Source organism: Centropristis striata, chromosome 14 (assembly GCF_030273125.1).
Source record: "Centropristis striata isolate RG_2023a ecotype Rhode Island chromosome 14, C.striata_1.0, whole genome shotgun sequence".
Classification (NCBI taxonomy): domain Eukaryota; kingdom Metazoa; phylum Chordata; class Actinopteri; order Perciformes; family Serranidae; genus Centropristis; species Centropristis striata.
The window spans coordinates 10919225-10943878 of NC_081530.1; the positions used below are offsets into that span (position 1 = coordinate 10919225).

The 24654-nt window shown below is 40.8% G+C and overlaps 1 protein-coding gene across 4 annotated transcripts in view; it reads right to left on the minus strand.

Moving 5' to 3' along the window:
* The window catches only part of LOC131985023 (receptor-type tyrosine-protein phosphatase U-like), a 321313-nt gene that overhangs the window by 9025 nt on the left and 287634 nt on the right, over window positions 1–24654 (minus strand). For all 4 annotated transcript variants that reach the window (XM_059350038.1, XM_059350037.1, XM_059350036.1 and 1 more), the window contains 6 exons: window positions 23871–23987; window positions 23571–23725; window positions 18848–18983; window positions 16485–16634; window positions 11326–11640; window positions 4288–4413 (listed from right to left, as the gene is read on the minus strand). In XM_059350038.1, coding sequence (XP_059206021.1) covers window positions 4288–4413; window positions 11326–11640; window positions 16485–16634; window positions 18848–18983; window positions 23571–23725; window positions 23871–23987 — 999 coding nt within the window. The remainder of the gene's footprint in view (window positions 1–4287; window positions 4414–11325; window positions 11641–16484; window positions 16635–18847; window positions 18984–23570; window positions 23726–23870; window positions 23988–24654) is intronic.

A 24654-nucleotide genomic window follows, 5' to 3' on the forward strand; every position in this document is an offset into this window, starting at 1 on the left:
ATTGAAAAGTCAATTTCTAGTAGTTCAAGTCAAACAGTCCCAAACAAGTATTGAGTCATAGATGGACATACTTTTCAGAGGCCAACATTTCCATATTAAATATACACTGTAAAAAAAAACCCTGTTGTTTTGAACTGTTTTGTAATATTACGGTAAAATGATATTAGCATTGTTGATTTCACGTTTAAGATTGCCATTTTATTCAATTTTTTACCGTTTAAATAAAATGTTTTTCCATCAAAAGAAAAGCTGTTCTGCCATATAATTGACAAAAAAAAACTTTATAAATGAAAACGCATAAATTAAAAATTTTACCATTAAATATTACAGTATATTTTTGTTAGAGATATGGTGGTTAGTACATTTAACAGTGAGAAAAAGTATTTTTTACAAAAGATAAATGCAAAAATTATAGTGGTGGCTTGTTACATTAAATACATATTACAGTGTATTTTATAGTGGAGTAATGTATTTTTCAAAAAACAAAACCTGAATTAACTCATTTATCATTGTACGGTCTTTTACTGTCATGGTTTAGCAGTTTTTCACCGTAAAATCTACAGTGTACTTTAAAAAAAAAAAAAAAATTGGTCTTTTGTAATATTGAAATTTTTTGAGACTGAATTTAAATGGTAAATGGACCTGCACTTATATAGCGCTTTTCTAGTCGCTTTGCGACCACTCAAAGCGATTTACACTACAGACTGCGCTCATTCACCCTTTCACACACACATTCATACTGGTGGCAGAGCTACCCTAAACGGTGCCACCTGCCACCATTGGGAATTCATTCATTCACACACCGATGAACACAGCATCGGGAGCAATTTGGGGTTCAGTATCTTGCTCAAGGATACTTCGGTAGGCTGCGACGGTCAGGGATCGAACCACCAACCCTTCGGTTGTAAATGTAAATGTAAGCCATAATAATCATAATTACAAGAAATTACAATAAATAAAATTAAGACATGAAATGTTCCATTCTGTATGTTATGGATCTATATAATGTGTTATTTCCACTTTTTGAATTGAATTACCAACATAAATAAACTTTTCAATAGTATTCTAATTTATTGAGATGCACCTGTAAAGTAACACAACAACCAGACTGAAACATTGGATACGGTCATAAACAAGAAACATGTGACTGTAAATTAGAAAACAAAACATTTTATAATAGAAGCGTTGTTTGTTTCAGCATCATATACTTGCTCAAACTGGGCCATATCTGCTTATTAAACAGGTGTCAGGACTATATGTGGCTAACAACATTACCATACTGTTGATGCAGTTGCTTCTTTGAAAGTAGGATTATTGCGCTGCAAATCATTCCCACCGCTGGGAACAACAAATGCCAGCTGGGGCCTAGGTCACCATTCTGAATCATTATATTAGCATCAGGCTTCATTAACCCTCTTAAAAATAAACGAATTGATTCAGTGCCAGGAAATGCCTCCCACAGCAATACAGAGCTGGAACAGTTCTTTGCTGAGGGAGGGCTTGACCAAGTGTCCACATCCAACATTAAAGCAGAGTCATTCGTTTGATAAGAAAATTAAACTGCAATTTTGCCATTAACTGTGTCAAACTGACATATCAAGACGACTTAGAGTGATTCAGAATTTACACTTAGATCTTCACATTTGTTTGTGCTGCCAAGGCAGCCAAATTATGGCAATTACATCCTTTCAGTAAATTAACTTAGTGAAGATAGGGCGGACAATGTGGTGAAAATAAATAGGTTTCATAAGGGGAACTCAGGAAACTTGTCATGCACAGTAACCGTCATCAAGAGTTCAGCTGAGCCGATATCATAAAGTTATATTCAGTGACTGTCTCTCATCCCTCTGCCTCCTTAACCCTTTGATGCACAACATGGGTAAAAAATGACCCGCATTCATTTCCCATGTCATTTAATGCTTGCTGTGTGTTTCTGTGCTCTATCTTTTGATATCAACTTATTCGGGTCATTTTTGACCCATGTTGTGCATTAGAAGGGTAGTGACACAAAAAGGGATTTTATTAAAAAAACAAATAAAGGAAAAGATGACATTAGGATGTATGATGATCAAAAACAAACTAATTGAGGAAAGTTCAAATGAAATGGAACAAGCAAAGCTTGATATAACTTAATATTGCAAACATGCAAAATCGAATATCAAATAAAACAAACAAACACATCAATGGCATTCATTTCTTGAATAAAATTTAAATAAAAATCATATGTCCCTTTATTTTATATGCGGCCTTCTTTAAATTTAAATTTATCAGTAATCTTTTTCCACAGGCTAAAAATAAATGTAAGAATAAAATAACAATAATAAACCAAGTGACTAAAAATAATATACTTCAATGAATGTGCAACCATTCAAGCCCATGCCCTGGACTAGCAAGAAAAAGTGCATAAAGACAACTTTAATTGTTGCTCAGTTTGCTAGACACTAATCTACTGTGTTCAAGCCAAAACACGAGCAGAGCATTCTGGGATTTGTAGTATTATTTGCACTGTATAATACCGGCGGGCCAGCTATGGTTGTCATTTGGTATTTCCTCGCGGGCCAAATATAATTATACTGCGGGCCAAATTTGGCCCACGGGCCAGAGTTTGGCACCTCTGCTTTAGACCAATGTTGTGCATCAAAGGGTTAAGGTAAGGTGGAAAAAACAACAGGAAGATTTGAAATCAAATGCAAGACAATTCTACCCTGGGGTTGGTACACTGTTAATGTAGCTTTCAGCTACATCTGAAGCATGCCAAACAACCTTGAAATTACAATGAAAGAGCCACAATGTCTGATTTTCAAACTTGTTAAAAGATTTCAGGAACAAGTTTGTTTTATAAACATTATATTTCCAACACTTCCAATGACTTGGAATAAAATGTGGGTATATAAAAATTCAGGGGTTCCTACAGATGTGCAACAACACCGTTCTGGCACAGTCCCAGCGAATAGTCAACATTTAGAAAGCTGAACCCTATGGAAGGTCATTGCCACCAGAAAAAGAAAAAAAAAGGGATGGAAACTTGCAAAAGATAAATAAAGAAAAGGTCCTGTAGTTCATTTTTTCTGACTTAAAACCTAGTGTTTCAAAATAAAAATGATTACTTTAATCCATTAATTATTGTTTTAAGTCATTAATTTAGTGTACGTAGCACCTCAAAATAAAGACTTATTTATCTCTTAAGGATGAGTTAGAAAACTCAAAATGTATTTTCAACTTAGTTATAACAACTTCATTAAACAGTTTGTCATTAGATGACTTACTCATGTCTAAATGATGAGTTAGTATCTCAGAATCTCTCCAAAATAATGACTCACAATAATGAGTTAGCTTCTCAAAGTAATGAATTCGTACTTTAAAATAAGGACTTCAAAATAATAAGAATCTTTCTCAGTAATGACTAAATAACTATACCCAAAAATACTAACTATAGCAAAAAAAATGAGTGAGAATCTTTTTAGAAAGTTCCCAATTGTAATGACTTACAAGGTGTTTTTATATCAAATTGGTGGAAATTGGCTTCCACAGGAAATCAGAGTGTTGGGGTTTTGTTTCAGGAGAAAGAAAACCAACATGCAAATAGGAAAGAACCCTAATTGGCTATCTTTTCCTCTTTTTCTCCTTGTAAACAAGTTAAATCAGATATAAGCAGACTGTGAGGGCTATATAGCTCCTGCTTAATTAGCCAAAGCAATTGTTTAAGCACTACTGTTGTATTTTATCAGACTTTAGTGGCTTTGCTGTCTCTTTTAGATTAGAATATTTTAGAAAATCCCCACCATGTCTAATTATATATTGAAGTAAGGCGCTGACATTAACATTGCTGTGTTAACGTGCAGTTGGCTGTCCAAACACTGTGTTTTGCCAGTTAAAAAGCTGAAATGAACACAAAACAAAATTGTCCAGAATAATGAGTGAAATTACCAGTTGCAAAGCAAAAACTGGGGAAATCATCATAACCTCTGCCAAGTTATCTGGTTGCTAACACAGACAGGTGGTCCACAACAATTGTTGTCTAACTTTGTGTTCATATTTAGAGGTGGCATGATTGCACACAAAGTCAATTTGAAATATGCAATTAGATGCAATTTCACCTGGGTTGGCACACATTCTGGATTTGATTGCAGCCCATTTTACAGGTGTATTCACACCTCATATGTTCTGGATTTTGAATTGGAAAATGTTTTTTTTTGCATATATTTTGACAAGATTGACCATACATTCAAATATCACTAACTGGGTCCAGCAGGACCACGAGGCTCATGTTGTGGTGGATCCACCTACCCGAGTGATGTTCTGGACCCGGAAGAGACGGATAATAACGTCATCGTCGGCCGTCCTGGACAGAAGCTCCACCGTCATTGGTCCAAACTGCTGCAACCCCGGCTCAGGCCAATACTGCAGACACGGCTGAGAGGAGGGGAGGGGGGAAAAAAGAAGAGATAACAAGAGAGGAGAGGAAACAAAATGAAGAGAGGAAGCAAGTGAAGGAAAGGAAAGGAAATAAGAGGAGGAGGGAAGAAGAGGAAGGGGGAGAGGCAGGAGAGGAAACAAGTGGGCAGGAAAGGAAAAGGAATAAAACAAGGAGAGGAGAGGAGAGGAGAGGAGAGGAGAGGAGAGGAGAGGAAAATAGAGTAGGAAAGGAGAGGAAACATGAGGATGGGAGGAGAAGATAGGAGCAGTAAGGAGAGGAAACAAGAAGGAGAAGATAAGAAAAGACAGGAAGCAAAAGGAGAGATTGGAAGGAGGGGAGAAGAAAGGAGGGGAAACAAGTGGGCAGGAAAGGAACAGGAATAAAACAAGAAGAGAGGAGAGGAGAGGAGAGGAGAGGAGAGGAGAGGAGAGGAGAGGAGAGGAGAGGAGAGGAGAGGAGAGGAGAGGAGAGGAGAGCAGGTCATTAGCTCACAGTTGCTTGAGGCAGTACAAATCATTATGTCAGCAGCCAGTGATGGGGAGGCCCAGTAACAAGACACCTGAGTATTGACAGCGGAGACAATTAGCCTAAATGACAATGATTATCTACAAATAGCAACCGTAAATTAAATGAGCAAAAAAACAAGGCGCGCGTTGCCAGGAACAATCCTTCACATAAGCCGCGTTCACCTAGCTTGAATTATTCATGAGCCGAAATCATTACCATTAGCACATTATAAATTAATGGAGAAGGAGACCTTGGCTATGCCTGGGAGAGATAAACAGGAAGTTAGCCGAGAGGTTGGCGCACGCGAAAGCCAAGGTCTCCCATCACCGCTGCTTCAAAGTACGTCCCCTCAGCCAATCGGAGGAGAAAGAAAAAAACACAGGGGAGCGGTGTTGACACGCTGACGAGTTCTGCGGTGACTTTGGGGTTGAGGGGACCCCTGGAGTAGGAAGTGATAATGGCATTTCACAATGACAGAAGGGTATTAACAGGTGACATTGGGCAGGAGGGGAGATAAATATTTATACATTCAGACAGGAGACAGGCAGCTCCAACTCAGGAGGGCAAACTCAATATGTGTGTGTGTATGTGTGTGTTGGAGAGTGAACTGTTAATCCACTGGCAGCAAGAGACAAGGAAGGAGAAGAAAAAAAGAGTGACAGAGGAAGAAGGACAGGCTGTAGCTGACAGGCATGGCGGAAATGTTGAGCAGGAATCCGACATGACACGGTGACAGAGCGGCGATAGGGAGACGGCGGAACAAACCCACGCATGAGCAAACATGGCGAGAAACGATAAGAAACGTGTTAATGCCCTGACAGCCCGTTTAAATTAAATGGACGGCCTGAATGCAGCATTGAAGCCTGGTGGCAGGGCACCAGGTAAAGGCCAGCCGTGTGATGACCCCATCGTCACTGTACTGTGGTGCCATTCATGTCTCATCTGGAGGAAATGGAGATACGGCTGGCAAGTTGTCACTACTTGTCTCCACATGTTACATCATGGGAAAGGTTGATATGAACAGTCGTGTTTAATTATGAAGTTAAAATTATTTATTTCACAAGCAGGGTTGTACTTGTGATAACAAGTAGTGTTATGGCAACACATTTAGCCTTTTTTTAACAGTGGACAGTATGAAGAGTGACATGAAACCAAGCATCTGCTGCCTTTCTCATTCATGTTGTTCTGGTTTCACTATCTTCGGGTTTTCAACTGTTCATTGGGGGAAAAAATGTCCCTTTTCTTTGACATTTTTCATACTTTTCTGACGATGAATAAATTAAACAATGATGTGAATATTTGAAATAAAAAGTCAAAATAAAATCGTTTTTGCTTTTATAGACAGGTCTCTTCAATCGAGGGGGAAGTGAACAGATAGATGATATGTTAGAAATAAGGTGATATGTTGAAAAAATGACTGTCCAGGCCTGCTGGGTACAGGCCCAGGGGCCTCCTGTGTCACCTACAAGATGATACTCAAAGAGACATGTACCAACCAGCAGACTGAAAATAGTCACAGAGAACCAGAAAAAATACAAAGAGACTCCAAATGACTACAGAGAGAGGAAAAAAGACTTCAAAGAGACGAAAATCAACTACAAAGAAAAAAAAACCCAACTACAGCCAAAAAAAAAGCATTTATAATAAAGACAACACAAAACAACCACAAAGAGACACAAAATGACTACAAAAACACAAAAAACTACAAAAAGGGGAAAGCAACTACAAAAATGGCGACTAAAGGATGAAAACAATCACAAAAAAGTATAACAAAGAGACACAAAATGACTAAAGTGTGTGTTTTGATCATGTGTAGAAGAGGTGTTGGGGTCTTTTGCAAATCTGTGCCCAGGGGCCCATTATCTAATAATCCAACCATGAATATCTTATATGAACATTTTCAGTAATTACTGGAAAACAGCAAAATGACTCGTAAGCAGTAAGCAGAACTCGTCCTCACATTGTCAGAGCTTTGTTACCACGTGCCACAATTCTGGATAGCTTCCATGACAGTGTGCTGCAGGTAATTAGTCTAAACTCAATCAGCTCATCAACAAGTCAAACAAGCCACTAACACCAAAGAAGACAGTTTGCACTGAACAAAAAGAGTTCAGCATTAATGAAGTTGAGATATCTCAGCTGTCTGTCAGAATTATTCATCATATCAATACTGTGCACTTCAGATCCCAACAGTTCATTAAGTACATATTAAATGATCACCAACTGCTATTAAGACTTAAAAAAAGACTGATTTCATGATCAGTGCTGTGTTTGCCAGTAAATGTGGTGCATAATTTATTGTGTGGAATTATCACATCAACGTCTGTCTATCTGTCTGTCTGTCTGTCTGTCCATCCATCTATATCCATCCACCCATCTATATCCATCCACCCATCTTTCATCCATCCATCCATCCATCTATAATATAGATCAGGCATGTCCAAACTATTCCACAAAGGGCCGTGTGGCTGCAGGTTTTCATTCCAACCAAGCAGCAGCACACCAGACTTGACTCAATCAATCAACTGATCTCAGTCTTCAGACAGTTGATTGGCCAAACTGTGTGCTTTTGCTTGGTTAAAACGAAAACCTGCAGCCACACGGCCCTTTGTGGAATAGTTTGGACATGCCTGATATAGATGGATGGATGATATAGATGGATATAGATTCCATCTTTATCATTCATCCATCCATCTATATCCATCCATCCATATATATCATCCATCCATCTATATCCATCCATCCATCTATATCATCCATCCATCCATCCCATCCATCCATCGAACCATCCATCCATATCATCTATCATCCATCCATCCATCTATATACATCTATATCATCCATCCATCTATATCATCCAACCATCCATCCATTTATAATATAGATGGATGGATGAATGGATGATAAAGATGGATATAGATTCCATCCATCCATCCAACCATCCATCCATCCATCCATCCATCCACCCATATCCATCTATATCCATCCATCCATAATATCACTGTATTTGTTCCTCATGTTTTTGTGCATTAATGTATTATTTTATTGCACATTCACTGACACAGATTGGTCACCTGTCAACCATCACTGTAGCTGCAGCAGATTCAGTTCATTCATGAAACATGATGTCATCCACAGTGACTGGATCATCCCTAACCCTTCCCTTAGTCTCTCTCAGCTCTGTAATTCAAGTTGTCTGAAAAAAACTAGACTGTTTTCAGGCTTTGGAGAATCTAGACAGACAGGAAACTAACTGGCAGTTCTACTAATCCAGATGTTTAGGCATGGTCCCTTCAGATGGTGAAAGCATGATTTATTGGGGAAAATTCTCCAGAAAATGTTGTTAATCCAGCATTAGTAACAACTTGCTACACTGCAAAGCAAACCAAGAAAAGGAAGATGGATTTATCAGAAAGAGACTGTGACATGTGTCAATGTCAACCAAGTGTTTCAGTGATGTAGAGAAAATGTTGCTAATAGTTTAACCTTCTGTTATCAACAGCAAAAGCCTCGCGGATTAAAGTTCAAGTTCCTGTTTATGTAGCTAGCTAGAGCCTTGAATAACAGTATGTCACGTCACTTGGATTTTCAAAGAGAGTTATTTCTCAAATAATTTCTATGTGATAGCATTGAGATCACAATCCAGACAGGATGATAGAAGTAAATGACTAGTACTCGTATATGTTACTGTATGAAGTGTGTAAATATAGCCAAGGTTGCTTCAGAAGCTGCAGAAGGAGGGTTGTTTCATGGTTGATTCTTGTAAAGGCCATTAGAGGCACTCAGAGGAGTTGAATGGGCATGTTGTATTTTCCAATTATAAATTTCAAAATATAGTGATATGACAAAAACATATTTTTGTAAAAATGGCCAACTGTAACTTATACACAGTACTCCTGGTTGAAAAATAAGATGTGCACACAGCCCCAGATAACTTATGCTAATTTAAAACATCATCAGCTCATACTTTAAGGTCCATGCCAAACTGAAGTGGAGGTGCTTCAGCACACAGCAATGACATCACAGAGCTCCACATCTCTGAGAACATCCACTTACAGGGATGTTTTTTGATTTCTCAGCAGGAGGAATTGCTCTTTGCAGGAGAGTCTGTTGGCTAAGTGGACCCGACTGGAAAAGAAAGCCTGACAGTTGTTTTTTTTTGTTTTACATTGCTTTTTGTCTCTATGCATTGGCTCTGGTTCTCAGCTTACTGCTTGGCTTACAGTGTTCGTATCTGGAAGAGAATTGGCCCTGACACTCTACATGTCTTCTTCAGGTAATACATGCTGGACATTTGTCAGAGAAAAAGCTGCTGTAGTGGCAGAAGTTAAACTTCAGTAAGCTGAGTAAATGGGAAACTGTAAGAATAAAGGCTTTAATGTGACTACAAGGTACTTTTAACTGGTTATTTAACACTCAAATCAAAATAGGTCTGCATGTCTGTGTGCAAATATGACAAAAACAAACTGCATTATTCTCAAAGAATGTGCAAAGACTGAAATGCACCTCTTACTGTGTTGCCAAATAGCATCTTGGTACACATATTTAAATGAGGTAATATGCATACATTTTGAGCAAAATTGGCCCCTTTCTATGCAAATGAGCCTCATTGCAATAACATTCTGCATGACAAAAGATGCATTCTATTTCCGTTTTACACTGCATTGCACGTTTTTTAGAATCTGGTTTGTAGCAGTTTGAAATCATTTCTATATGATAATGGTGTGGGAAAACAAACCATTGGCAATGTAAAGGCATACTATACATGACTGGCTGCTTTCTGTTTGTAGACACAACTTTCAAACTTGGCCCGTTCTCTCTGGGTTGACAAATGTCCACTTGGCGTTTTGCCTGGCTTACTTGTTTTTTTTTGTTTTTTTTAAAGATATTCTTTGGCCATTTTAAAGCTTTATTGACAGTAGAGATTTTCAGAGTGAAGGGGTAGGCAGGGGGAAAACATGCAGGAAAGGGCTCCGAGCCGGATACGAACCCGGGCTGCCTGCTTGAGGGGGGTCGGCAAGATGGAAGACTGTTGAGGTGGAACAGCATACAATCATTTATGACATAACACATTCTTTTTATAAGGACAATGGACAAAAAGACAAAGCCTGGCATTTAATTGCAGAAGTTTTGGGAGTGGATGGTGAGTACAAATGACTACTTATTATCAATTATCGCGGGATCTCGCTGTCTCGCGTATGTTCAGGATTATCGCGTGATCTCGTGTGAATACGGCTGCCTCGCTACACTGCCGTTACATCCCAATTGGGATCGACACTGGGCCCCCAAACACGGTGCCACACTTCTAGCTGGTCATTAGTGATGATTGAGAGGGATTACTTTTGTGAGTCCATATTGTCTTTTCTTTCCTGCATATTATATCTTTAATATCACACCTCTGATGAATGATCATTTTGGGTCCCTAACATTGGGATCATAGGCCAGAAAATTATAAGAAAACCTGCTGTCATATATAATATAACATGTATTATTTGAGTGTATGTAGATGACACTAATCAAAATCCGGCTGTGATTCGGATTCTGTCACACAGAGAGTATCCCGTGGCTAAATTACATTCAGGAAGCTGATAAGATTAAAGTTAATAATAAAATGACTTTTAAGATGTGTGCAGACAATCTAATCTCCAGCTGCTTTAATAGCCCCACTCCTCTTACCCAGGCAGTTGGACTGGTTGAGCTGGTTGAGCATGGCCACAGAGGTGCAGCCGTAGTCAGTGCTGTGTTTGCCAGTAAATGTTGCAAATGGTGCATAACTTACTGTGTGGAATTATGATATCAACATCTATATCCATGCATCCATCCATGCATCCATCCATCTATATCCATCCATCTATATCCATCCATCCATATATCCATCCATCCATCCATATATCCATCCATCCATCCATATATCCATCCATCTCCATCCATCCATCCATCTATATCCATCCATCCATCCACACACCCACCCAAACCCACCCACCCACCGACTCACCCATCCATCCATCCATATCCATCTATCCATCCATCATCTATATTCATCCACCCATCTATACCCATCCATCCATCCATCCATATCTATCTATCCATCCATCCATCTATACCCATCCATCCATCCATCTATACCCGTCCGTCCGTCCATCCATCCATCCATAATATCACTGTATTTGTTCCTCATGTTTTTGTGCATTAATGTATTATTTTATTGCACATTCACTAACACAGATTGGTCACCTGTCAACCATCACTGTAGCTGCAGCAGATAGGTTCATTCATGAAACATGATGTCATCCACAGTGACTGGATCATCCCTAACCCTTCCCTTAGTCTCTCTCAGCAACTTTTAAGATGTGTGCAGACAATCTTATCCCCAGCTGCTTTAATAGCCCCACTCCTCTTACCCAGGCAGAGTTGGACTGGTTGAGCTGGTTGAGCATGACCACCGAGGTGCAGCCGTAGTCGTACAGGAGCCTCCAGAAGTCGGTGGTGGTCCCGGGGAGGGGGTGCGGCGTCACCACGAAAGCGGCGGGTCGGAGGAAGCTGTCGGCGAGAGCAGCGTTGATGTAGTTGCTGCTCTCTCCCTCAGTGGTGACGAGGAAGGCCAGGGAGCGGTCTGGCGGCAGGACGTCCATGCTGCGGTTCTTCTCGCGGTTCCTGGGCATCAGAGAAATGCTGCACTCCTCCACATCCAGGTGAGGAGTCACAGAGTTCAGAGTCTGGGGAGGAGGAGAGGAAGAGTGTAGGAAAAGAGTGTGTGCAGAGAAGATAATTAAAAAGGTTTGCATGTGTCTTTGAGAATGTGTTCCCATTCTAGATGGAGAGATAAAATGAAAGACAGAGAATAAAGATTGTGATAAGAGGAGACAGACGCAGCGGAACAGAAATGGGATCAAAGAGAGATGGACAGAGGCAATGAAAATATTCTCCACTGAACCAGCCTGACTGTCAATACTTGACAAGCACGACTATCTCCAATCATCTCCAGAAACTTTAAAACACGTTAATTATCAGTCAAAATCCCCACAAGGCTTAATGGATAAAAACACATTTAGTGCAATCTCATACATTATGAATAAGCATATTATGAAGCAAAGGAAATTGAAATGAACTGATTATCTAACTTGCTTCATATTGTGAATGACTCCCCATCGGCTTGGACAAAATGAATAGAACATTCCAGCTCATAACTGTAATATTGCGTCCAGACTACAAGTCGCAATTATGAGAGGCCGTCTTATTGGACGATTCATACAAGCAGCACTGAGGGGGGGACGTGTGCTGTGTGTGGGAAGGAAAAACTCTGATTATTCTTACCAAAGGTCACTAATCAATAAGATCATTATAACTGGCATTAACTGGACAAAGCACTACTATTGCATTAAAGACAAATACACGTCTTTAGTTCCAACCTAAAACTTTTCTGCTGAGTAAAAGGTTTGAAATGTTTAATGTATACAGATTAGCAAAGCAGCTTCGGCCTTGGTGGCTATCACTCTCCTGCTGACTATTCATTTATTTCCACCAACCAGAGCATTTTTTCTCACCAAAAGATGTTTAGTTCAAGACACATTGTGTTATGGAGGGCAAATGTAAAAGCTCTCCTGAAGAGCATACGCTCTGAATCAGAAGAAGTCATAGTGAAATAGACATGTACTTGAATAAGAGCCGAGTCTAGGACTCTTCATTATTTGTTGCCTTCTTTTAAGAATCCAGCACTTGATTTTGAAGATTTATAGCCTACAGCTCAGTAAAAGCTGAGGAGAGTGTGTTTAAGTGTCTTTCTTGAAATGTCAGAAATAATGTGTATGGTTGAGTGTTGCTGTAGACATCTGAAGGTTGTGTGTTTGTGGGTAGCTACAGTGCCTACACAGGTCAATTCCATAGTAACACTATAGGCAATAGCTGCTGCGTGACTACAGTCACTAGTTATGCCGCTATAGGCCCAATGTGTCGGGGGACACCATACACCGGGCCCCTCTTTTCTTCTCTCTCTCTGATGTTCCAATAATACATGACACAAGGTTGTGTTGTGGAGTTCTCCACTTTTCTTTGCTCTCTCTTTTGCTTTCTTTCTTCTTCCTGCTCGGCATCACTCCTGCTGGTCTCACTGCTGTGGATCTGGTTCGGCCCCAGATGGGAATGCTCCTCTCCTGGTCCACTCTACACTCACCATCACTACTGGACAATGGTGGCGCTTCACCACCTGCTGCTGTCTCCTCCCAGAACTCCTGCTCCTCTCTGTCTCCTCCCAGAACTCCTGCTCCTCTCTGTCTCCTCCCAGAACTCCTGCTCCTCTCTGTCTCCTCCCAGAACTCCTGCTCCTCTCTGTCCCCTCCCAGAACTCCTGCTCCTCTCTGTCCCCCCCCAGAACTCCTGCTCCTCTCTGTCTCCTCCCAGAACTCCTGCTCCTCTCGGTCCCCTCCCAGAACTCCTGCTCCTCTCTGTCTCCTCCCAGAACTCCTGCTCCTCTCTGTCCCCTCCCAGAACTCCTACTCCTCTCTGTCTCCTCCCAGAACTCCTGCTCCTCTCTGTCTCCTCCCAGAACTCCTGCTCCTCTCTGTCCCCTCCCAGAACTCCTGCTCCTCTCTGTCTCCTCCCAGAACTCCTGCTCCTCTCTGTCCCCCCCCAGAACTCCTGCTCCTCTCTGTCTCCTCCCAGAACTCCTGCTCCTCTCAGTCCCCTCCCAGAACTCCTGCTCCTCTCTGTCTCCTCCCAGAACTCCTGCTCCTCTCTGTCCCCTCCCAGAACTCCTACTCCTCTCTGTCTCCTCCCAGAACTCCTGCTCCTCTCTGTCTCCTCCCAGAACTCCTGCTCCTCTCTGTCCCCTCCCAGAACTCCTGCTCCTCTCTGTCCCCTCCCAGAACTCCTGCTCCTCTCTGTCTCCTCCCAGAACTCCTGCTCCTCTCTGCCCCCCCCCCCCCCCCCCCAGAACTCCTGCTCCTCTCTGTCTCCTCCCAGAACTCCTGCTCCTCTCTGTCTCCTCCCAGAACTCCTGCTCCTCTCTGCCCCCCCCCCCCCCAGAACTCCTGCTCCTCTCTGTCCCCTCCCAGAACTCCTGCTCCTCTCTGTCTCCCCTCTGTCCCCTCCCAGAACCCCTGCTCCTCTCTGTCCCCTCCCAGAACTCCTGCTCCTCTCTGTCCCCTCCCAAAACTCCTGCTCCTCTCTGTCCCCTCCCAGAACTCCTGCTCCTCTCTGTCTCCTCCCAGAACTCCTGCTCCTCTCTGTCCCTCTCTCAACCGTCTCTCTATCCTCCCTCCCTCTCCCCCTTCAACCTCTATCTACTCTATTCTACTCTGTTGCTGTACAACGACATCTATTGACGTCTGTCCGTCCTGGGAGATGGATCCCACCTCTGTCGCTCTCCCTGAGGTTTCTTCTTCTTTTTTCCCTGTTAAAAGGGTTTTTTGAGGAGTTTTTCCCTGGTCGATGTGAAGGTCTAAGGACAGAGGGTGTCGTAGCATGTACAGTCTGTGAAGCCCTTTGAGGCAAATCTGTGATTCGTGATTTTGGGCCATATTAATAAAACTGACTTGTAAAAAATGTCAGTGTAAATTTACAGTAATTAACTGGTGCTGCTGTATTGATTTCTAATATCTGGGCCCCCTAATGCCCAGGTCTGCTCTAGAATGACGTAAAAGTTGCATGAAATGTGACATGACTTTTCAGACCGAGGACGCATTGGAAAACATCAGACCTGTATTTGATTTAAGACCACATATGAAAGAGGCCAAGGTCTAATGTGAAAAAATCTGATCTCATGTGATTTGCGCTGGTCACGCTGTTCACAAAATCAGATCTGAGTCACATATGAGCAAAATAATCTAATATGGGCCACTTTTGCCTGCAGCCTGAATGTAGCCTCAGAGTTCTGGGTATCAGTTGTACACCTTCCTAGCTGAGAGTGCTCATCAAGTCAGAACAGTCACACAAGTTGTGATGTGTTTTCTGCCATGTTCATTATTCTGCACATCCAAATCATAACACAGCTAGAACATTTCTAAAGAAATTTTGAGCGTGCTTGACTCTGTCCCATGACTCTACCCGTACATTAGATTACAATTTGAACTGTTTATGCCCAAACTATAACTCTGACAGCTTTAGCAGACCAATGTGATGGAGAACCCCAATTTTCATACGTTTCTCTGTATGAATTATGCCGTAAAGTGGTATTTGTGGCCTAAAGCGCAGTTTCCAAATTTATTTTTGACAACATTTTCTCTCCCTCTCCACACTAGCTATGATGTCATCCACTATAGCCTCTACATAGAGTAACATTGGGGAGAATTTTTGGCGTGTTTTTGCAGAATAATTTGAAAACTGTTTGCCGAAACCATTTGAAAAAACCCTTAGTAGTCGACCGAAAAAAAACATTCACACTCAATAAATTTTAATTTTAGTTAGGTGTACTTAGAAAACTAGCAACAAAGTGTACTTTGCAAACTATGTAGACCAAGTAAACCTCTGGGTGTTCTGCTGTTAAATGTTGTGGTTTAAACATTATTTCATTTCAACATTTACTTTAGAGGACATTTACCTTACGCTTCAAATGTTATCAGACTATTGAATGGGCGTTATCAGTCGCAATAAGACCATAACAATGTGAGAGTAGGGGCCGATGCAATGGCCACTCCATTATGATTAGTGAAATGCATCGATTAAAGTTCTCCATCGCTACGACGGATTTCCGTCATTTGGAGTTCACAGAGGCCACTTATGAGATAAATAGCTGTGTTTCCTTTAGGGGGAAGAGTGGCCGCTGGGAAAGTCTCAGTCCACGCCCTCTCTAATGTCCGCTCACTCAGTGTGTCTTCATTACAAAAAGGCGACAGAGGGATTTACGAAACTCTTGAGGTGACGTATGGTTTTTGATCGTAGCGTAATCGCTTAGCGACAGTTTCGACCGTGATCCGTGATCACATACGCGATGGATTAAACATGGAGACGCAACTGTTGCAAAACAAAAGCAGCATGGCTCATTATGCAGTGGCATAAACATGGTGATTGTGAATTAACTGGCATCACTAACTGTGCAGAGTGTACGGTGCTTGTTGTAAACAAACAGAGATCACTAAGTTGGTGTTGTTTGTTTGATGCTTGTTCTGTTTGTTGTTAATGTTTTTAATAAGACAAAGCACTATAGAGATTTGCACCAATTGTTATTTAAAAAAGCAAGATGAAATAGAACAGCTGTTTAAAATACTCCTCCTGAACATTTAAATGTGATGGCTGCATTTGGTGCTGAATTCTTATGCATCAGTATTTCTTAAGCAGGTGTCAAGTAACCTAACCTGGAACACTGCATGTGACTCGGCTGTAGCACCAATAAAATTTCAGTCAGAAGATTTTTTTACTCTAATCCATGGAAATGGCCTTGGTTTCCGTACACCTCTAAAGGGCAAAAAAGTACCTTGCTAGGTGTAATAAAAGATGCACTGAAATAGCGGAAGGGAAGGTGTTACAATTACAAGATTTTGGCTTTGAGATTGGAGTTATTGGTAAGGGAAAACATCATGATAGACGATATGAACCTAAATAGAAATCATGTATTTCTGTGTCCTACCTGGAACTCCTCTCTGAGCTGCGACGTGTTGCTCTGAGAGTCAACCTTCAGCATCTCCTTGAAGGTGAGAGCAAACTCATTGACTGGGATGGCGGTCTCTCCACACAGACAGGCCTCCAGAATGGCATCATGGATGAACACATACTGCTCCTGAGAGACAGACGGCAGGGGAAAACATTCACAAATTTACAAAGTCACACAAAACCCTGGGTGCACTTATGAGCCTCCTAACTGTTAATTGCCCACTTGTGAAGAACAATGGCAAATTTAATTACTGCTGTTGAATGTTGACTAATAGTCGTAGCTGTCAAACATTATTCACATCGCCATGCCCGGTCTTAGGCATTGTTCCCGAGCAGAAATGTTCTATAAATGAGGTAAAAAGTGCAGAAAACACAGATCAGAGGAGCAGAACCACTGCCCACACACAACAGTTAAATGCCGTCCTGAGCTGTGCAATTAACGAGGAAACTGGGAAATTTGTTTTGACATTCTACCAAACAAAAGATCAAAGAGGCGAGAATACAGGCATTAAACTGTCCCTCTTCCAACTTATTTATCATTTTTAATGTGTTCTGTTATTGCTGAAATATTTATTTAACTGGTAGACGAGCTCCATCTGAAAGGTGAAGAGATGAAATTAAATGACGGATAAATACCATTGTTTTGGTATTTACTGCACGGTCTCCACTACCACATTTTGTTAATAAGAGAACATTCAGAAAATATTTTCCAACTTGAAACAGTTGTAAATACTCTAGCAATTAATCTATTTTTTTTCTTTGTTTATATAAAGATTGGGTGCTCATAATAAGTAGACTTGAGTAGAAAAAAACTTGCAATTGTCTGTTTATTAATATAATTAAAGTGAGCATCATGGCATATGAGTTCATACTTCTATGTCTTAATATTAAGTTTACACTTGACAGCATTGGTATTAAACTGTGCAACAACAACAAAATAGCAAAACTATTTCAAATGAGTTCCACCTGGATCAGCAACAGAATAAATTATTTACAAAAATAGCCCTGAAAAACAGCATTCTACCTGCCCAGCACCACACTGTAGTCACAGTTAGCATCAACCTGGTAACACTACTGAACTTTTCAGTGTTTTAGTCAATTGTTTTATTCTACAAAACTTTATCAACCTTGCATCTACCCAAAGCAGGCTGATATTTTAGAAAAAGCTCTGATAATCCCACTCTATGGTACTGAACCAGCACCAAACAGCAGACATAAGAGGTTAGCTTCAGGCTAGTGAACATGACCGGGCATTTAGCATCTAAAAAGGCAGATCTTTTTCTGAGGAGTTGGTGGAGACAAAAGTAGAGGTAAAAGGAGAGTGAATATTGGACTTACAGTTGTCGGGAGGCCAAGGACATGACTACAAATAAATGCTAATATTGCTAAGGCTAACTGCTTTAAGTACTTTTGCTAGTAACATTTGTACTTTTACTTCTAAAGTCAAGCTTGTTGTGGAATACTTTGTCCTGTTAACTGTGTTTCTGGTAGCAGCACAGGGGCTCCACAAGGCACTGTTCTGGCTCCATTCCTGTTCACACCATACACAGCGGACTTCAAATACAACTCTGAGTCCTGCCTCATCCAGAAATACTTGGACGACACTGCTATTGTGGCGTGTATCAGGAATGGACAGGAATCTGAATATAGGGATCTGATAAAAGCCTTCAGTGACTGGAGTCACAAGAACTATCTCCTACTGAACACCTCAAAGACCGAAGAAATGATCATAGATTTCCGCAGGTTCAAGCCCCCTCTTCAGCCAGTGAATACCTGTGGGGTGGACATAGAGGTGGTGCCAAGTTCTAAGTATCTAGGTGTACACCTGGATAATAAGTTGAGCTGGTCCCTAAACACTGACACTCTCTACAAAAAGCGGCAGAAACCCTTTTTTTGCAGAGCCACATTCTTTCAGCACTCCTTGATGGACAGAACAGAGACGGCAAGAGCACAAATGTGGAAGACCCCGAAACAGTGACCAATCAGAGCAGACTGGGCTTAAAGAGACAAACGTTAAAACAGAATGTGTCAGATTGAGGGTTAATAGAGGTGCAGCAGCTATGGGCTCTATGAGGGAAAAAAACTCCAAGTAAGAGTCTGAAAATTAGCAAAATAGGTCCCCTTTAAGTAGCACTTACTCTGTCACTACCAGTGGTAGTTGTAATGCTGTTTCAGCTACCTTCCCAGTCTGAATAAATTAAAACTTGAGTGCTAATAAATAATAATTTAAGGTGATGGAAAACGTGGGCTGCCAGCAGCTCTGTGTAATCAAGCTCAAACCTGTGAGCTTCTGGTTAACACTGTCAACCTCTCCAACCACATTCCAGCCCTCCCACTCACTTCAGTCTGGATCATGTTGATGCGTCGGGAGCACAGAGTCTTGACGCAGTTGTAGATGTCCACCACTCCTTCGCACTCAGCCATATCCAGCATGACATCCAGCACAATGTAGCAGCCGGTCCTGCCTGCCCCCATACTGGTGCAGAGGAGAGAGGAGAAGGAGGGACAAGCATGAATACAGCAGCGAAATAAAGCGCCACAGCAGGGAGTCTTTAGTAATGATCAAGATACTCTGCCCAAAGTCAAGTATAATAAAGGGCTTTGTTCTGCAAATAAAGGAAGGAAATACATCAAAAAAATCGAAGTGGACGTTTGTAGTGGAAAAACCTTTTAGTTGGAGAGTGCTAAGATGTTTAAAAATGTTATACCTCCCATGTCTGAGAGGAACACTGCAACGCAGACACAGTGCACTGTGAATGCCTCAGCAGGTAAAACTAGGCTACTTTAAAACACATCTGAGTGGAAAAACTGTTGTTTTATGTCCCATCTGTCCAGTGTTTCCTTCTTTTTTTCCACAGAACAGAAAAAAACATCCCCCTGTAGTGCATGAATATTGTTAAACAAGCACATCATTTATGATAAGACGCATAAACGGTTTGGTGCTTAAAGGGGTAGCTTGGATTTTTTGAAGTGGGCTTGAATGAAGTCGGGTAGAGTTTCACAGTTATGTTCTGTCAGAGTGACACTTTTCCTGGACATGAATGGTCTACAAGTTATCCATAGTGGGCATGTTACCTGCAGCAGATGGTCACTTATGAGACAAATTCACAAAGGCATTTCGAGGCTTTTGCAGAACACATAACATTAATTAATATCAGGTCCCGGCAGATTGGCGGGTGATACACACTACGTCTCTCTTATCTCTCACTTATCTTTGCTGTTAGATGAGTCGAGTCCGGTTTGATAAAACAAAAATAGCACAAGATCAGCCCAAGTACGAGCAGATTGGGAGATATTCAGGTCTTCACCCCTCACAACCCACAATTTAACCTCCAGCACATTTATACTCTGCAAACTGGATACTTGCATTTGTGTGTAAGAAGGAGTCAAATTGCACTCAGCTTCAAAACTTTATAGGCATGTTCTGCATCATAATGTCATAAGCACTATATCTTTTGTGAATCCGACCTAAAGATGGAGCAGATATTGGTTGCAAGTGATGTGCATTCTATTCTTTTGTCCCTCACTACAGATAAGTACCTGATACAACCCCACTTCAAAAATTCCAAACTATATCTTTGATTTGAAATAGAACAGTTCATATTGCTCATGCTGGACTTGTAATGCTGATATTTTTGATAGGCATCTATATGCAGCACTATATAAGGACAGAATGTAAACAAGTAAATAAGAGGTTGGCTTCAGGCTGGTAAACATAGCGGAACATTTAGCAGCTAAAAAGTCTAAAAATGATATTTTTCTCAGGATTTGGTGGAGACAAAAACAGAGCTAAAACAAGACATCTTTAATCCTGCTATGCACACAGAGAATGATGAACAGATAGTCCTTTGTATCCTCAAAATCAAAAGTTATGTTTCTATTATATGTAAGAGCATTTTAGCAAAATAAAATGTGCTTTCATATGAAACCTGTTTGGTTCAATTTGGTTCACTTAGGCCAGTGTGAGTGCATCACAGCAGTTCATCACTGTGTCTTACTTTTTCTTTTAAATGATTGAATTAGATCGCTGTCACACATGTTGTTTGGCTAATTTCATCCAGGCCGACAAGAAAAACAAGTGTTTCCTTTTTTTCTTTTTACGAACGAATCAAGAACAGTAAGCATGACATTATACAGACTGACAGATAACTCAATGATATCACGTTTTTAACTGTCATCCTGCATCATCAGTGCTACATAGGGACATGACATCCTGTTGACTGACAGCCGGTCATGCTGCACTTCAATATGAGCAGTATTAGTATTATTACATCATGCTATGATGACAAACAGGTGGAGACAGGAGGAGAAAGACCGTCTTGTACAGCAGCAGCACACACAGCGTTACTGTGGGATGTTTGTCACACTCTTTACCTAATGAACTGTCAAAGATACAACTGATCTTCACTCTGTGAATTATCGAGGGAAAATCCCTGCACATACTACACATCTTACTTATTATAAGATCGCATCCTGAACTCTTCACAATCAGCAGATGGATAAAAGTAGTTCAGCTTCTGAATTTGGGCTAAAATCAGAGTCCGCTTGTAAGCTGACCAAGACCTCCTAATCAAGCGGTCTCAGTCAGGTGATTTGGTCCACACCAGAGTCCCACTCATAGCTTTCACTTCAGCCCAATAGATAGTTAAAAACATGGCATTCCTGCAATTTAAGCCCTTGTTGCATAAAAAAGATGTTTCAATATGTTGCTGATGTTTCCACATTACTTGAAATGACAATTTTACACCACATTTGTGTTCTTTCTTTGTGGAATGAAGCCAAGATTCAGACTGTTGCAATTTCGCAACGTGCAACTGTCAGAAAAACATTCTGGCCTTGATAAAAAGCATTGATAAGCTCAGAGTTATAAGATTCCAAAGGATTAGACAATTTGGAACCAGTCCTCACCTGGAAATACTTCTCAATTCCCATTCGTGCCCCTCGCACTGTCAGTTTTTACTTTGTTATTACATTATGAGGTCCTTCTGGTGGAATGGAAGCATGTGTGCTTTGTCGACAGTCGGAGAAGCAGAAGCAGTATTCTGCCAAACTCTATCAGAAAACTCTAGTTTCTATTAGATTTAATCGCATCGGACAAAGTTTTTGTTTTAAAAATGTTATTAATTTTTCCATATTTCTGGTGTTTCGTTAAGGCAAAAACAGGTCTTGTACATGACATTCACACCATATCTGTGATCTGGCATTTTTTACACATCAGGTACTTACATGCAACATAGGTACAACATATAGGGCTGGGCGATATATCGATATAAAAGATATATTGATATATTTTTAAATGTGATATGGAATTAGACCATATTGCATATATCAATATAGTTCTTTTTTTTTCTTTCTTTATATATAAATGCTGCCCTTACTAGGGTTTGTCATAATTTGTTGTTTTGTAATGTTCGTTATTCTTTCTCATATACAAACTAGACCACCATTGGCCTGTTCTATTTCATAGGCTATTTTTATTCAAGATATTTTTTTATTTAAATGTGCACTTTATGGAGCTTTGATTTTTAAAAAAGGTACTCCTGTTGTTATACAGTATTTATGTTCATTTAAACAGTTTCAATGTTTCAACTACTTGTGACATGTCATATTTGGCTTTGACTGAACATTTGCTCTCCCTTTACAATGAAGATATTGGGATATATATCGCATATCGATATTCAGCTCAAATATATCTGGATATGATTTTTGGTCCATATCGCCCAGCCCTACTAACATACACATGCAGCTGGACCAGTCTGGATAACACAAAGGGAGACTGACTTCCTTCCCTGATCAGGATGCCATTACTCCACCATGTCTTTACATAGCAAATATGTGTTTGCTGTTATATTAATGTACAGCACCTTTAAAATGCACATAAGAGCTGGATGAAAATATCCTACACAGGATTAAAAGATTACTTCTTTGCGACTTTTTTGCTGGATATGTGTGAAACACAACATCCTGTTGAATAATCCTATTTTAGTTTTGGCATTCGTTATTGTCACTTTTGTGCTCTCCACCTACACAGCGGCAGGAACCTGAAAGTTATTTTGGGAAATGCAGAAAAGCACACACTGAAGGAGAAATAAACAGAGCAAATTAAGTGTGCATTGAACATCAAAGAGATATGATAATAAATCCCAGAGGCTGGAAATATTTAAAGCCCAGAAGTATAGCATAGACTGTATATGAATAATGGACGTAGTCACCGTGACGTCACCCATTGGTTTGTGACCCGTTGGAGGCCTTGAGTTCAGCGTTACACTCATCGCCATCTTGTGTCTCCATCTTGTTTCCGATACGCGAAGCAGACCATAATTGGACTGTGGCGGAGCGCGAGGGATCTGAGGACACTGACTACAGCCTCTCTACACCTCAACCTGACTGAGAGAAGCCGCTGCTAAATCATGTTAGCATTAATTGGAGCATTAACTGGTATGTTAGTTTTGGCTAGCAAAAAAACAAAATGTATGTTACTGACCTCAGAAAACTGAGCAGCGACTCCTTGGAGTCCAACCAAACGCTGAACAAGACATTTTTAATGAACAAAATGTTCGAATAAACTGTCATTAAGTGAAAATACAGTGAAAGGGTCAAAGTTATGAAACCAAGTCGGTAAACGTCCTCTTTTCTGTCTATATAACGTTATATATAACTTTTTTGACTCGTTGCCGTGGATATGCATTGCTCTGCTTCACTCCTGATGACGGCTCTCCTTGTTAGTGACCTGTCAATCAAAGCTAGCCACGCCCCAAATCATACGAGTCTTTATCTTCTATTTTCTTCTAAATGGGGCCATTATTAGAACTATTGACATCAAATTGTCTTGAAGATGATTTTTAACTAGTGATTGAGACCATAGTTTTGTCCTGAAAACATTTTCTGAGGTAATAAATCAAGTGAGAAGTTTTCAAATTTTGCACTGAAATTAATGGGCAGATTTTTTTTGCAGCCAAACTTAGCGCCCCCTGCTGGAATTTTCGGTGGATTGCAGGCTTAAGGCACTTCCTGGTTGGCCTCCATGCTCAGACACGGAGATTGCCGCCTGGCATATAGTTACCTGCAGTGGACCACCACAGGCCCGCCATCAGGAGGTGTCGAAGCCTTGACCCGGCGCAGGAAAGCCAGCAGGCCGGTGGCGTGGTACGGCACGCCGTGCTCCGGCCAGGAGGTGAAGTGGAACTGGCATACCTCATGTTTGGCAGGGTAACCTCTCTAAAAGACACAATCCAGCACCTTGATTATAACAAGTTCACAAATAGAAGCCAATTAACAAAAACCTGAACGTGAAATGTATCGGTACATGACACAGAAGGGATTCAGAGAGAGTTGGGATAAAAATAATGTGAGTGTGACTCACCCTCTCCATGGCGAAGGTGCGCACAGTGTACTCTGCCAGTGTCTCTGTCTTCAGCAGCGTTATCTTAATGTCACCGTAGAGCTCAGTGTCATCAGGCCAATACTTACAGCACTTCATCTGGACAAACAACAAACAGCTACAGTTCAGAGAGCTTCACACACACACATGATTTATCTCAACACAAACATCCACACCACCAGGCACTGAGATCTCAACAAGCAGACAAATTGCTAATCCTGCTGTGACCTTTGCTAAATATTTGGACTTTACCACTCATGGTTCCAATCACCTCAACCATCAGATCTGACATAAAAGACACCAAGGCTATATAAGAAAATGTCAATTCCAGTTTTTTTTCCCTCAGACTTTGAAATAGAACTTAATGGCTGTATTTTTCTCTCTCTGTACCCAACCAGACAGCCCTCAAAATCTCCACTTTTAACTTTTTAAGTGAATGGCTATTTCATATTTCCGTTGATGCAGTGTTTCTTGTGGCGTCGACATTTTCCTCTACTGCTGGTTGCATGGTGTCAACACTTTCTACTGCTTCAGGCTGTGGCTCATTTTCTGAACCAAAAATGTAATTTTTTTCTCACCTACAAAGCAGAGAAAAGAGCATAGTACCATCCACTATGGGGGTGTTTCACTGACGTGTGAAATGATGAAAGGGCTAAAAGGGCACTCTTGATTGTAAGGGATTTTCCCCCCTGCTCCTGTTTCACAGAATCAGATGCCTTTGAACGGTGCTTTTGAGAACTAGGAAGAGCTGCACATTCAAAGGGGA